Source organism: Coregonus lavaretus, assembly GCF_964263955.1.
Source record: "Coregonus lavaretus genome assembly, chromosome: 36".
In the NCBI taxonomy this organism is placed as follows: Eukaryota; Metazoa; Chordata; class Actinopteri; order Salmoniformes; family Salmonidae; genus Coregonus; species Coregonus lavaretus.
The window spans coordinates 4,809,877-4,826,558 of record NC_140023.1 but is presented as its reverse complement, the minus strand read 5'-3'; the positions used below and the strand labels follow the sequence as shown (position 1 = coordinate 4,826,558).

Here is a 16,682-nt window from a genome sequence, read left to right as displayed (position 1 = left end):
GCACACTCTTAAAGGGAGTGCTCCTAATCTCAGCTTGTTACCTGTATAAAAGACACCTGTCCACAGAAGCAATCAATCAATCAGATTCCAAACTCTCCACCATGGCCAAGACGAAAGAGCTCTCCAAGGATGTCAGGGACAAGATTGTAGACCTACACAAGGCTGGAATGGGCTACAAGACCATTGCCAAGCAGCTTGGTGAGAAAGTGACAACAGTTGGTGCGATTATTGGCAAATGGAAGAAACACAAAATAACTGTGAATCTCCCTCGGCCTGGGGCGCCATGCAAGATCTCACCTCGTGGAGTTGCAATGATCATGAGAACGGTGAGGAATAAGCCCAGAACTACACGGGAGGATCTTGTCAATGATCTCAAGGCAGCTGGGACCATAGTCACCAAGAAAACAATTGGTAACACACTACGCCGTGAAGGACTGAAATCCTGCAGCGCCCGCAAGGTCCCCCTGCTCAAGAAAGCACATATAAAGGCCCGTCTGAAGTTTGCCAATGAACATCTGAATGATTCAGAGGAGAACTGGGTGAAAGTGTTGTGGTCAGATGAGACCAAAATCGAGCCCTCCTGAGATGTGTGCAAACCTGGTGGCCAACTACAAGAAACGTCTGATCTCTGTGATTGCCAAAACGGGTTTTGGCACCAAGTACTAAGTCATGTTTTGCAGAGGGGTCAAATACTTCTTTCCCTCATTAAAATGCAAATCAATTTATAACATTTTTGACATGCATTTTTCTGGATTTTTTTGTTGTTATTCTGTCTCTCACTGTTCAAATAAACCTACCATTAAAATTATAGACTGATCATTTCTTTGTCAGTGGGCAAACGTACAAAATCAGCAGGGGATCAAATACTTTTTTCCCTCACTGTGTATATATATATATATATATATATATATATATATATATATATATATATATATATATATATATATATATATATATATATATACACACATATACACACACAAAAATATATGGACACCCCTTCAAATTAGTGGATTCGGCTATTTCAGCCACACCCGTTGCTGACAGGTGTATAAAATCGAGCACACAGCCATGCAATCTCCATAGACAAACATTGGCAGTAGAATGGCCTTACTGAAGAGCTCAGTGACTTTCAACGTGGCACCGTCATAGGATGCCACCTTTCCAACAAGTCAGTTCGTCAAATTTCTGCCCTGCTAGAGCTGCCCCGGTTAAGTGCTGTTATTGTGAAGTGGAAACGTCTAGGAGCAACAACGGCTCAGCCGCGAAGTGGTAGGCCAGACAAGCTTACAGAACAGGACCACCGAGTGCTGAAGCATGTAGCACGTAAAAGTTGTCTGGCCTACCACAGGTTTCCATGGCTGAGCAGCCGCACACAAGCTTAAGATCACCATGCGCAATGCCAAGCGTCGGCTGGAGTGGTGTAAAGCTTGCCACCGTTGGACTCTGGTGTAGTAGAAACGTGTTCTCTGAAGTGACGAATCACACTTCACCATCTGGCAGACCAAAGGACTAATCTGGGTTTGGCGGATGCCAAAAGAAGGCTACATGCCCCAATGCATAGTGCCAACAGTCAAATTTGGTGGATGAGGAACAATGGTCTGGGGCTGTTTTTCATGGTTCGGGCTAGGACCCTTAGTTCCAGTGAAGGGAAATCTTAACGCTACAGCATACAATGACATTCTAGACGATTCTGTGCTGCCAACTTTCTGGCAAATTTTTGGGAATGCCCTTTCCTGTTTTAGCATAACAATGCTCCTGTGCACCAAGCGAGGTCCATACAGAAATGGTTTTGATCTAAATCGATGTGGAAGAACTTGACTGGCCAGGTCAACTGCGAGCCAGGCCTAAATCGCCCAATATCAGTCCCGATCTCACTAACGCTTGTGGTTGAATGGAAGCAAGTAGCCGCAGCAATGTTCCAACATTTAGTGGAAAGCCATCCCAGAAGAGTGGAGGCTGTTATAGCAGCACATCGGGGACCAACTCCATATTAATGCCCATGATTTTGGAATGAGATGTTCACATACTTTTGGTCATGAAGTGTATCTTAGCGTTGCACTTCAACTTGACTTTCATAAAGCCTAATGCTGCTGTATGTTGAGGTCAAAGTTCAGTGAACACACTTTCCCTAGGGCTGCAGAATGTCACCTGCCAGTTCTTCTTTGGTTCCGCACACCGTGTGTCTGTGTGGGCCCAGGCCTGGGAGGCAACTAAAACAGGAGAATGACAAATGACAACTATGGCTTTAGGGGTCAGGGATCAACCCTGATGGGAGTGAATGGGTGGGTGGGCACATGCTTGTAGCAATGAACATCACATGTATGATGTTTGCATGGAGGAATGTGTGGTATTGTATGGTGGGGGGAATTGGTTATGTTTATGTAAGTACAGGTAGAGTATGTAACTTCTATTCCTGTACCGTATGCCTGGAGGTAGAAGCTGGTAACTCATATTTTCAGAGCAAAATAAACAGATGTCAAATATAGTCAGCTCAAAACATGAGGATTGCATCATATCAACAACAGATGAGGAGGATGTGGTTCTTACCTATTATGTGTGTGCATGAATATGATTGGTCCTTACCCATGTCGTAGGCCAGGAAGTCAGCAGAGAAGCACTTGGCTCCGTTACTGAGGGACGTGTCGTTGTGGGTGTTTCCTCCAAACACCAGCAGAGTCCCACTGCTCAGCACTGCAGTGTGGAGGTACCGCGCCAGACCACTCTCTCTCAGGATCATCCTGTCAACACACACATCAGCACTGTACTCAGTCACTATGCTAATGTTTTAATGTGTCAATTATGAGAGTGTGCGTGTGTGCGTGCATGTGTGTCCATCCCTGGGTGTTGATTACAGCAGTGTGTGGGCCAGTCTGGGTCACATTACTTATGTAAGTGAACAGTTGGTCTGAAGGTCACTCTCCATAGGCCAGGTCAAATACCCAGACAGACGCCATCAATAATGTGGCACCATTAGTACACACACACTAGGGAAACTATACAGGAGTATTTCTGAGCCTAATCTACCACCTCCCATCCTCTCCTCTGCTAGGGTCAAGGTGCACAGTCCTCACCTTCTGTTTAAGAACAGCTGTGGTATCACTAGCCAGGACCAGCTGTACTATCACTAGCCTAGCCAGGACCAGGCGTACTATCACTAGCCTAGCCAAGACCAGCTGTACTATCACTAGCCTAGCCAGGACCAACTGTACTATCACTAGCCTAGCCAAGACCAGCTGTACTATCACTAGCCTAGCCAGGACCAGGCGTACTATCACTAGCCTAGCCAAGACCAGCTGTACTATCACTAGCCTAGCCAGGACCAGCTGTACTATCACTAGCCTAGCCAGGACCAACTGTACTATCACTAGCCTAGCCAAGACCAGCTGTATTATCACTAGCCTAGCCAGGACCAGCTGTACTATCACTAGCCTAGCCAAGACCAGCTGTACTATCACTAGCCTAGCCAGGACCAACTGTACTATCACTAGCCTAGCCAAGACCAGCTGTACTATCACTAGCCTAGCCAGGACCAACTGTACTATCACTAGCCTAGCCAAGACCAGCTGTACTATCACTAGCCTAGCCAAGACCAGCTGTACTATCACTAGCCTAGCCAAGACCAGGCGCACTATCACTAGCCTAGCCAAGACCAGGCGCACTATCACTAGCCTAGCCAAGACCAGGCGCACTATCACTAGCCTAGCCAAGACCAGGCGCACTATCACTAGCCTAGCCAAGACCAGCTGTACTATCACTAGCCTAGCCAAGACCAGCTGTACTATCACTAGCCTAGCCAAGACCAGCTGTACTATCACTAGCCTAGCCCAGCTGTACTATCACTAGCCTAGCCAGGACCAGCTGTACTATCACTAGCCTAGCCAAGACCAGCTGTACTATCACTAGCCTAGCCCAGCTGTACTATCACTAGCCTAGCCAGGACCAGCTGTACTATCACTAGCCTAGCCCAGCTGTACTATCACTAGCCTAGCCAGGACCAGCTGTACTATCACTAGCCTAGCCAAGACCAGCTGTACTATCACTAGCCTAGCCAGGACCAGCTGTACTATCACTAGCCTAGCCAAGACCAGCTGTACTATCACTAGCCTAGCCAAGACCAGGCGTACTTATCACTAGCCTAGCAGTGTGTGTGGGACTATTCCCTCACTTTCCGCAGCTATGAAACAGCTGCTCAGATGAAACAGAGAGAGAGTGGGGGGGGGGGGGGGGGGGGGGTAATGAAAGGGTGTACCCTCCTCTGTCACCCTTCTATCTGTCAAGGTTCAGTGGAGGCCACTCCCCTTCTTTCATATTACCCTATTCATACAATCTCTGTTTCACTGTAAATCTCTCTAGCTAATCCTTCCGTATCTTTCCAGCACATGCTGTATGCTCATGTTGTAATAATAATAATAATAATAATTAGGTGGTGCTTATATTTGTCCTATTTCTCACATGTACAAGTGTGTATTATACTCATGTGTGAATTGGAAATGTTATTTTTTTGCATTTCCCACTCTCCCTGAGACACCAGTTTGGCGCTGTGTGTCTAAATATATGGACATACTGTATGTGTACCTCCCAACAATATAATGCTGACTATTGCAATAGTGTGCTTTTACAAGTCTGCCTTCCAACTATCCAGCACGGAGCGTCTAGACACCGTGTCTGAACATAGGCAAGACAAGCATCTTTGTGCAAAACATGGAGGCTGACATCTACCTAATGTAAGGGATGTGAAAATTGTCCAAAGCAATTTGCTTTGCCGCCAAAACGTCTGTTTCCTCAACATCACCAAACAAACCGCAGGGCAATGTTTACACTTGCAATAGAAAAGACAGCCGAAAACAATCGAGAAAAAGTCTCAACAGACAGGATCAACCAAAACACACACACACAAGAATGTCCTGAGTGTGTCTCACACACGGTCCACCCAGTCGACCCACCTGTTATTAGACCGTGCCAGGTCCAATAGAACGTCTGTAGCTCCAAACCAGTCCTGACTTGCTTGGGCCGGGGGGGGGGGGGGGGGGGGTTGGGGGACCTGCGTACTCACTGCCTGTCACTATGCTGTTCTTCACTTTCTGTAGGCCTCAAGAGCAATTCTCTACATACATCACTTGGGTTTTCACCATTGAACACAGTGTTGTTTTAAACTCATCCTGACAACAAGTAGACTTATATCAAGTCTAATCTCCTACACAGAGGGAGTAAAGCAATACAGGAAATACATTGCCTCGTAACTAGGGAGTTTAGCAAATAAATGCATTATGCTACTGGGGCACTGGGGAAAATAGGCTTCCTTTACACACCTTTTTCTCAGGGCTGGCAAATTGATACAGCTTGTGAACTCTCAAGTGAATATGCATCCACTGATACAAGTACAAACACAGGCAGCAAGACAGGCAGAGAGACAGACAGACAGACAGACAGACAGACAGACAGACAGACAGACAGGCAGAGAGACAGGCAGACAGACAGAGAGACCGGCAGAGAGACAGGCAGACAGACAGACAGACAGACAGACAGACAGAGAGACCGGCAGAGAGACCGTCAGACACCAAATCAAAACAAATCAAATCTTATTTGTCACATACACGTGTTTAGCAGATGTTATAGCTGGTGTAGCGAAATGCTTGTGCTTCTAGCTCCGACAGTGCAGTAATATCTAACAAGTAATATCTAACAATTTCACAACGTACCCAATACACACAAAACTAGTAAGGAATGGGATTTAAGAATATATACACTGCTCAAAAAAATAAAGGGAACACTTAAACAACACAATGTAACTCCAAGTCAATCACACTTCTGTGAAATCAAACTGTCCACTTAGGAAGCAACACTGATTGACAATACATTTCACATGCTATTGTGCAAATGGAATAGACAACAGGTGGAAATTATAGGCAATTAGCAAGACACCCCCAATAAAGGAGTGGTTCTGCAGGTGGTGACCACAGACCACTTCTCAGTTCCTATGCTTCCTGGCTGATGTTTTGGTCACTTTTGAATGCTGGCGGTGCTTTCACTCTAGTGGTAGCATGAGACGGAGTCTACAACCCACACAAGTGGCTCAGGTAATGCAGCTCATCCAGGTTGGCACATCAATGCGAGCTGTGGCAAGAAGGTTTGCTGTGTCTGTCAGCGTAGTGTCCAGAGCATGGAGGCGCTACCAGGAGACAGGCCAGTACATCAGGAGACGTGGAGGAGGCCGTAGGAGGGCAACAACCCAGCAGCAGGACCGCTACCTCCGCCTTTGTGCAAGGAGAAGCACTGCCAGAGCCCTGCAAAATGACCTCCAGCAGGCCACAAATGTGCATGTGTCTGCTCAAACGGTCAGAAACAGACTCCATGAGGGTGGTATGAGGGCCTGACGTCCACAGGTGGGGGTTGTGCTTACAGCCCAACACCGTGCAGGACGTTTGGCATTTGCCAGAGAACACCAAGATTGGCAAATTCGCCACTGGCGCCCTGTGCTCTTCACAGATGAAAGCAGGTTCACACTGAGCACATGTGACAGAGTCTGGAGACGCCGTGGAGAACGTTCTGCTGCCTGCAACATCCTTCAGCATGACCGGTTTGGCGTTGGGTCAGTCATGGTGTGTGGTGGCATTTCTTTGGGGGGCCGCACAGTCCTCCATGTGCTCGCCAGAGGTAGCCTGACTGCCATTAGGTACCGAGATGAGATCCTCAGACCCCTTGTGAGACCATATGCTGGGGCGGTTGGCCCTGGGTTCCTCCTAATGCAAGACAATGCTAGACCTCATGTGGCTGGAGTGTGTCAGCAGTTCCTGCAAGAGGAAGGCATTGATGTCATGGACTGGCCCGCCCGTTCCCCAGACCTGAATCCAATTGAGCACATCTGGGACATCATGTCTCACGCCATCCACCAACGCCACGTTGCACCACAGACTGTCCAGGAGTTGGCGGATGCTTTAGTCCAGGTCTGGGAGGAGATCCCTCAGGAGACCATCCGCCACCTCATCAGGAGCATGCCCAGGCGTTGTAGGGAGGTCATACAGGCACGTGGAGGCCACACACACTACTGAGCCTCATTTTGACTTGTTTTAAGGACATTACATCATAGTTGGATCAGCCTGTAGTGTGGTTTTCCACTTTAATTTTGAGTGTGACTCCAAATCCAGACCTCCATGGGTTGATACATTTGATTTCCATTGATAATTTTTGTGTGATTTTGTTGTCAGCACATTCAACTATGTAAAGAAAAAAGTATTTAATAAGATTATTTCATTCCTTCAGATCTAGGATGTGTTATTTTAGTGTTCCCTTTATTTTTTTGAGCAGTGTACATACAGTGGGGAGAACAAGTATTTGATACACTGCCGATTTTGCAGGTTTTCCTACTTACAAAGCATGTAGAGGTCTGTAATTTTTTATCATAGGTACACTTCAACTGTGAGAGACGGAATCTAAAACAAAAATACAGAAAATCACATTGTATGATTTTTAAGTAATTCATTTGCATTTTATTGCATGACATAAGTATTTGATACATCAGAAAAGCAGAACTTAATATTTGGTACAGAAACCTTTGTTTGCAATTACAGAGATCATACGTTTCCTGTAGGTCTTGACCAGGTTTGCACACACTGCAGCAGGGATTTTGGCCCACTCCTCCATACAGACCTTCTCCAGATCCTTCAGGTTTCGGGGCTGTCGCTGGGCAATACGGACTTTCAGCTCCCTCCAAAGATTTTCTATTGGGTTCAGGTCTGGAGACTGGCTAGGCCACTCCAGGACCTTGAAATGCTTCTTACGGAGCCACTCCTTAGTTGCCCTGGCTGTGTGTTTCGGGTCATTGTCATGCTGGAAGACCCAGCCACGACCAATCTTCAATGCTCTTACTGAGGGAAGGAGGTTGTTGGCCAAGATCTCGCGATACATGGCCCCATCCATCCTCCCCTCAATACGGTGCAGTCGTCCTGTCCCCTTTGCAGAAAGGCATCCCCAAAGAATGATGTTTCCACCTCCATGCTTTATGGTTGGGATGGTGTTCTTGGGGTTGTACTCATCCTTCTTCTTCCTCCAAACACAGCGAGTGGAGTTTAGAGCAAAAAGCTCTATTTTGGTCTCATCAGACCACATGACCTTCTCCCATTCCTCCTCTGGATCATCCAGATGGTCATTGGCAAACTTCAGACGGGCCTGGACATGCGCTGGCTTGAGCAGGGGGACCTTGCGTGCGCTGCAGGATTTTAATCCATGACGGCGTAGTGTGTTACTAATGGTTGTCTTTGAGACTGTGGTCCCAGCTCTCTTCAGGTCATTGACCAGGTCCTGCCATGTAGTTCTGGGCTGATCCCTCACCTTCCTCATGATCATTGATGCCCCACGAGGTGAGGACTTGCATGGAGCCCCAGACGGAGGTTGATTGACCGTCATCTTGAACTTCTTCCATTTTCTAATAAATTGCGCCAACAGTAGTTGCCTTCTCACCAAGCTGCTTGCCTATTGTCCTGTAGACCATCCCAGCCTTGTGCAGGTCTACAATTGTATCCCTGATGTCCTTACACAGCTCTCTGGTCTTGGCCATTGTGGAGAGGTTGGAGTCTGTTTGATTGAGTGTGTGGACAGGTGTCTTTTATACAGGTAACGAGTTCAAACAGGTGCAGTTAATACAGGTAGTGAGTGGAGAACAGGAGGGCTTCTTAAAGAAAAACTAAAACAGGTCTGTGAGAGCCGGAATTCTTACTGGTTGGTAGGTGATCAAATACTTATGTCATGCAATAAAATGCAAATTAATTACTTAAAAATCATACAATGTGATTTTCTGGATTTTTGTTTTAGATTCCATTTCTCACAGTTGAAGTGTACCTATGATAAAAATTACAGACCTCTACATGCTTTGTAAGTAGGAAAACCTGCAAAATCGGCAGTGTATCAAATACTTGTTCTCCCCACTGTATATGGACAAGCAATGACAGAGCGGCATGGACTAAGATACAGTAGAATATTATAGAATAGAATGCAGTATATACATATGAGATGAGTAGTGCAAGATATGTAAACATTATTAAAAGTGACTAGTGTTCCATTTCATAAAGTGGCCAGCGATTCCAATAGGCAGCAGCAGCCTCTAATGTGCTAGTGATGGCTATTTAACAGTCTGATGGCCTTGAGATAGAAGCTGTTTTTCATTCTCTCGGTCCCAGCTTTGATGCATCTGTACTGACCTTGCCTTCTGGATGATAGCGGGGTGAACTTGCAGTGGCTCGGGTGGTTGATGTCCTTGATTATCTTTTTGGCCTTCCTGTGACATCGGGTGCTGTATATGTCTTGGAATTCGGGTAGTTTGCCCCCAGTAATGCGTTCGGCAGACCGCACCACCCTCTGGAGAGCCCTGCGGTTGTGGGCGGTGCAGTTGCCGTAACAGGTGGTGATACAGCCCGACAGGATGCTCTCAATTGTGCATCTGTAAAAGTTTGTGAGGGTTTTAGGTGCTAAGCCAAATTTCTTCAGCCTCCTGAGGTTGAAGAGGCTCTGTTGCGCCTTCTTCACCACGCTGTCTGCATGGGTGGACCATTTCAGTTTGTCAGTGATGTGTAGGACAAGGAACTTGAAGCTTTCCACCTTCTCCACTGCGGTCCCGTCAATGTGGATAGGGGGGTGCACCCTCTGCTGTTTCCTGAAGTCCACGATCATCTCCTTTGTTTTGTTGATGTTGAGTGAGAGGTTATTTTCCTGGCACCACACTCCCAGAGCCCTCACCTCCTCCCTGTAGGTGGTCTCGTCATTGTTGATAATCAAGACTACGACTATTGTGTCGTCTGCAAACTTGATGATTGAGTTGGAGGCGTGCTTGGCCACTCAGTCATGGGTGAACAGGGAGTACAGGAGGGGGCTGAGCACACACCCTTGTGGGGCTCCAGTGTTGAGGATCAGCGAAGTGGAGATGTTGTTTCCTACCTTCACCACCTGGAGGCGGCCCATCAGGAAGTCCAGGACCCAGTTGCACAGGGCGGGGTTCAGACCCAGGGCCTCGAGCTTAAATGATGAGCTTGGAGGGTACTATGGTGTTGAATGCTGAGCTATAGTCAATGAACAGCATTCTTACATAGGTATTCCTCTTGTCCAGATGGGATAGGGCAGTGTACAGTGTGATGGCGATTGCATCGTCTGTGGATCTATTGGGGCGGTATGCAAATTGGAGTGGGTCTAGGGTGGTAGGTAAGGTAGAGGTGATATGATCCTTGACTAGTCTCTCAAAGTACTTCATGATGACAGAGGTGAGTGCTACAGGGCGATAGTCAGACCGACAGAGAGACAGACAGACAGGCAGACAGACAGAGAGACCGGCAGGGAGACAGGCAGACAGACAGAGAGACCGGCAGAGAGACTGGCAGAGACCGACAGAGAGACAGAGAGACAGGCAGGCAGACAGACACTCTCTGCCAAGCTAATATCACTCACCAGGTCTGTGTCTGGACCTCATAGCGATACAGCTCGTCCACCAGGCCATACTTGTTGGCAGGCAGGGCCTTGTAGCCCCCGTGGACGTACACACACCGGCTGGAGCTGTCATACACACTGCTGTGGCCATAGCCACCCTGGACGATGGCCCCGTTGGTTTCAGGGACCTGCCAGGAGTTTGTCCCTGTGTGACAGAGGCAGAAGAGAAGTGCATCTTAGTGTGAGTAGGTCAACATGATTGGATCAGCTTTGAGACATACAGTATGGAGAAGAAGTGTGCATGCTTGTGAGTGTGCCAAACGAGTGTGTGTGTAAAAGACTGACTCTGGGAGACAGACCGAGCCAGCGGGAGAGAGCATTGGGCTGCTCCACCATGTACTTCAAGTTTCCTTATGACAGATGAAGGGAGGGATGGAGAGAGGGGGAGGCCACGGAACATGTGGATACACTGAGATGTATCCACAACTGGCAGACTCTACTCTTGAATGATGACACTCTACTCTCTGAATGATGGCACTCTACTCTCTCAATGATGGCACCCTACTCTCTGAATGATGGCACCCTACTCTCTGAATGATGGCACCCTACTCTCTGAATGATGGCACCCTACTCTCTGAATGATGGCACCCTACTCTCTGAATGATGGCACCCTACTCTCTGAATGATGGCACCCTACTCTCTGAATGATGGCACCCTACTCTCTGAATGAGGACACCCTACTCTCTGAATGATGACACTACTCTCTGAATGATGGCACTCTACTCTCTCAATGTGATGAAATATCACAATATCCATAGTGCTCTAAATACAACTAATTATAGGAGAAATACTGTTTGCTCACACAGAGAGAGAGAGAGAGAGAGAGAGAGAGAGAGAGAGAGAGAGAGAGAGAGAGAGAGAGAGAGAGAGAGAAAGAGAAAGAGAAAGAGAAAGAGTGAGAGGTGAGTGAGACGGAGCGATATGAGGGAGGGGGGAGGGATGAGGGGAGGGGGATGAGTAGAACTCAGACACATTAATCATGTCTTCTCCCTGACGGTCCAGACTAGGTGCCACCTACTCTTAATGTAGAGAGAGAGAGAAGAAAGAGAGTGCTTGCGTGCACGAGGACCACTTTGAAAACAAATGTTATAATTAGTACTTGTAAGTGCTATCCTCTGGATCCACATTGCACATTTTGTTGTATATGTATTTTACCCAAATCAAATACATTCACAGTCTAGTACCCACTTATTTAACCCTGACCACTGTAAGTGTACCCTAGAGTACCCAAGACTGTAGATGTTCCCTCTTCAACTCTCCTATAGGCTAAAATGCTTTGTAATGCAGGCATTCACCTGATTGTTACGCCTCAAAACGCGGTACTGCAGCGCCATCTGCTGGAATGAAAAACCTAAGGATCCCACAGCGGTCAAAGAACATTGACCAACAGCAGTCAAGAGGACAACCTTAAAGGCTCTGCGAATAGACCGTAGGTGTGTTTACCATCATAACAATAAGATTGTAACAGAGAACTATGCAAGTGCGGGCGCTACCAGAGGACTTTTAATGGGAATAGAGTGTTGTGGGTATACATGATAGATCCTGGGCCTTCCATTAAGAGATGAGTGACAGCAACACCCAATGGTGACTGAGTGGCGCAGTGGTCTAAGGCACTGCATCACAGTGCTAACTGTGCCACTAGATCCTGGTTCGAATCCAGGCTCTGTCGCAGCCGGCCGCGACCGGGAGACTCATGGGCGGCGCACAATTGGCCCAGCGTTGTCCAGGGTAGGGGAGGGAATGGCCGGCAGGGATGTAGCTCAGTTGATAGAGCATGGCGTTTGCAACGCCAGGGTTGTGGGTTCGATTCCCACGGGGGGCCAGTATAAAAAAATATGTATTCACTAACTGTAAGTCGCTCTGGATAAGAGCGTCTGCTAAATGACTAAAATGTAAATGTAAATGGTGACCCCAACAACAATGGTTTCTTCACCGAGCACCATGAAATGAATACAACGTTGCTGCGGTCATCTGTGGTTGATGCTGTCACTTTGCCTATTTTGGGGGTTGTAGGAATGTAAATCTGAATTAATTCATGTGGATTATTCATCATGGCTGAAAACCCCATTTAACAACCCATCCACCCATCCAACCATCCATCCACCCATCCATCTAGCCACTGTTGGACCTACTGATGTTGTACTCCTGCACTTTGCTGATGTAGCTGTAGACGGGGGAGTAGCCGAAGAGGACCACCATGACCACGTCCCCATTGGTCAGTTCAGCCAGGTGGGCGGAGTGTCCCTCCACGGCGTAGGGCTGTCCCTGGACCAGGCTGCTGGGGTTCTTCAGGGACCAAGTACGACTAGGGATGTTGAAGACCCACAGCTCGTCTGTCACGTTGCCTGAACCGGCCTCCAGCTTCCCCCCATACATGTAGATGTCGTCCTAAGGAGGGGGGCAAATATCAGAGGCATGAGATGAAAGAGGGTTAGGGATTGTGTTTGTGTAAAGACACACAAGATTAAAGGGGATTCTATCCACGACTGCCATCGACAAAATGTCTGCTTTATGTGTGTGTGTTCAGTATGAGAAGGTGAGACACACTGCATTCCACAGTGTGCATGCCATGCTTGCGTGTGTGTGTGTGTGTGTGTGTGTGTGCGTGTGCGTTATTGAGCTGCAGGGCCCTGAGCTTCTCCAGAGAGTGTATCATCTCTGGACCCCAATCACCACACACACACACACACACACACCACACAACACAACACAACACAACACACAACACACACATATAATAGCTGTGAACACCAACAATCAATAAGAAAGACTGCTGCTACAGCCCTCTCATACCGCGGTCAACTACTGGCTTCTCCCCATACACTGAAATCACCTGATACTACAGATAACAATCAACTACCTTAACCTGATAGTTACTTTAATATGCTACTAAAACCTTTTCAGGCATCTTGGTACTTCAGCTGCAGGGATCTAATACAGCAATATAATACAGTCATAATGGCTATGGCATCTACAGTCATAATTGGTATGGCATCCTGTTTTTACAGTGCAGTCTCCTACTGTCCTGCAATGCTCCAGTTCATAAACATAGAGCAGCATACTGTAAAGCAGCTAGAGGAGCTCCGACCACACAGAAACAAAGAAAGGAACATCCTATCACAGGTAACACACAGTGTCGCTACACCGCAGGGAGCCAATTATACAGTATCCCTGGCCACAAACACATCCTCCATGGACCCAACAGCCTTAAGAGCCTCAATGTATTTTCTGTCAAGGAAATCTGGTTCCCTCCTTTTACATTACCTCAGCACACACTGCAGACCCCAACTGAATCTCTCACTAATCTCGGAAACCCAGAACTAAAATCTTCCACAATTGTGTCAGATGCTCAATTCAGTTCTGGAGGAGATGTTAGGAGAAAGATACTAACTCTATGCAAGTTTCAGGCTAGTCTATGGGCCAAATGTCCCCTCCCCTTCCGAAATTCGGAAGATGCGAGCACCTGTGAAATCGTGATTTGTCCAAATGACGAAAAATCGGCGTACCGCAACAAAGTTCCTCGTTAGTCATCGCATACCCACAGTCTGTTGACAGACGTCACGATACCATTTATTTAACGTGCCTCTGTCCATGACAGATTACTCTCTCACACACTGTCTGAGTCCTGTAGTAGAAGCAGTGGGGAGGGAGAGGAGTGCACAAAACACACAGTCCAACACACACTTCAACACACATGTAATTAGTAATCACATCCGGCTGCAGGAGGGTTTAACCACCACACCCCCAGCTGAGCGGTAACACCCACGCTTCAGTTTCCACCACGCGTCCCTCGGATGCTCCATTTCCGATAAAGAGGGGGCTTTTATTGAAGGTGGCTTTATTAGATTTTTCAATACAAAATGTGAATACCAAGCAGGGGATATTACAAAACACGCTATGATCTGAATGTATGCGTAAATACGAGCGATTGCTTCTGTCGGTATATTAAAATCAGAAACGGGCAAGCGACGGGCTATATTCCTCGCAGCAGCACACACTTACGGTAATCTCTCAATCCTTAGAGACATAGAGAAGAATAACATATTCCATGGTTGGATTACAGATTTGAGGGGAATGGTGTGTGTGGAGGAGAGAGAGTAGGGGAGTGTGTGTGTGTGTGTGCTCCCATCCTTGACCCTGGAAGTCTATTCTCTCATGTTCCCGTCTCCAGATTCCAGGTTGTTGTCTTGTATGTGTGCTGCACTAGCTCAGCATAAGCCTTACATGAAAAACCTCAAAGTAGGTGTTCATTTATATGCTAATTGTGGATTCCTCCTTTCCGTATGTGGGGCTGGTAGCTGAGGATCAGCGGCCAAACAAGGCGCCTCCCACCCACAGAGAAATTGAACAGAGTGAAGAAGCCGGGTTTTATAACGGAGGGGGGAAGTTACACAGGTACAAATATAATATGTCTGTACTGACCAGGGTTTCCGTTAGGAAAATGTGGTACCGGAAATTTGACTGGCAGCATTTTAATTTACCAGACATTTGAGAGATTTACCGGACCAATATGCATTGGGTGCGTAACCTGATTAGGGTGTTCACCCACGGTGCTCAGAATGACAGAAATCCCATTTAGATTATGCTAATTCATATTAAAAGAACATGCAAGTCCAGGATGCAACGATGTGCGGTCCTTCTGACCGAATTCTGATGCGCACTTTGAAGATGTTAAAACAACCCTTCACATTTACTTTTCGTCAGCCAACAAGACGAGTAACGAACAGCAAAATCACTAACCTATGTCACTCTACTATCCCCCATAGTAGAAATGTTTACCTATTCTATTGGTCAGCTTGCCGAGAAATAAACTTTAAAAAGCAATGAGGCTGATGCAACAGATCAGAACATTTATCTTAAAATGTTGATAAACTCTTATTTCTTCACATTATAAACACAGCAATGTGCACAAGGCAGTAGACTATGTGTGAATGTTTGTTGCATAATGTAATTAGCAGGAAAACACTGTTGTCAAAATGTTTTATTTAGAAAGAGGGGAGATTTAATATGCAACAACTAGATCTAATATGCAATGAAAGAAAGTTGATATAAAATAATTACCTCCATGGATATGGTCTGATTTTGGCTAGGCTACTTTGAAGCAAGAAAAGACATGCCTCATAATATGTAGTAAAACGTTCAGGTTTCCAACAATTAAGTATATGTTTTCTAAATGCATACTGCCTCCAGCTCATTGCAAAGGGGTGTGTGACGCGCTGATGAAGCCTGCCTTCCGTTGCCTATACATTTGCTGTTTGAGATGCTGTAGCAGCAGCTCTCGCGCTGTCTGACAGATTTTCTGCTCAAAGTGTCTGTATCTGTGTGATGTACGCGTGTGATAAATAAGATACATAACGAATATACTGTACACACACGCCAATTTAACCTACAGATCAATAGGCATGACCAGTTAAATGTATTTCCATCGACTGGTATTTCCATCAATGAATAGGCTAAAAAACATTATTTCGCTATTTTAATTTTTCTTCTTCTCCAGAAAATTGACCGGCGCCAATTTTATTTATCGTCTTTTCTATTTTTCTATTGGCCAAAAGCCGGCTATTACCGGCTAACAGAAACCCTGGTACTGACATAATGATTAATATACAGTAGGGACGTTTCCTCCATTTCCTGAAAAGTTTCAGTTTCTGATGAACTGACACCTGGAGACACCAGTGGTACACCATTGTGAATGGTAAAGAAACACTTGATGGGCTAAGTGTGTTCACGTCAATTAAACCAAGCATGGAACATGCAAAAGATAGGGGTATATGGAAAAGGTGGGCACACAGCCATGGCTGTCCACACATGTTGCACACACGTACACAAACACTCAAATAAAAATAAATGTATGCACAGCCGCACACATACACTGAAATACACATACAGACACACACACATTCCGGGTAATCAGTAGAAGAGTGAATGCCTGTTGACTTATGTGTATATACAGTATACAGTGAGGGAAAAAAGTATTTGATCCCCTGCTGATTTTGTACGTTTGCCCACTGACAAAGACATGATCAGTCTATAATTTTAATGGTAGGTTTATTTGAACAGTGAGAGACAGAATAACAACAAAAAAATTAACAAAAATGTTATAAATTGATTAGCATTTTAATGATGGAAATAATTATTTGACCCCTCTGCAAAACATGACTTAGTACTTGGTGGCAAAACCCTTGTTGGTGTCACACTCTGGCTCCGGG

At 46.3% G+C, this 16,682-nt stretch overlaps 1 protein-coding gene across 2 annotated transcripts in view; it reads right to left on the bottom strand.

The window, feature by feature from the left end:
- Positions 1-16,682, bottom strand: part of LOC311111005 (attractin-like protein 1) — a 337,080-nt gene that overhangs the window by 253,748 nt on the left and 66,650 nt on the right. For both annotated transcript variants that reach the window (XM_084153687.1, XM_084153688.1), the window contains exons 8-10: positions 12,606-12,861; positions 10,435-10,618; positions 2,587-2,741 (exon numbers count right to left, since the gene is read on the bottom strand). In XM_084153687.1, coding sequence (XP_084009813.1) covers positions 2,587-2,741; positions 10,435-10,618; positions 12,606-12,861 — 595 coding nt within the window. The remainder of the gene's footprint in view (positions 1-2,586; positions 2,742-10,434; positions 10,619-12,605; positions 12,862-16,682) is intronic.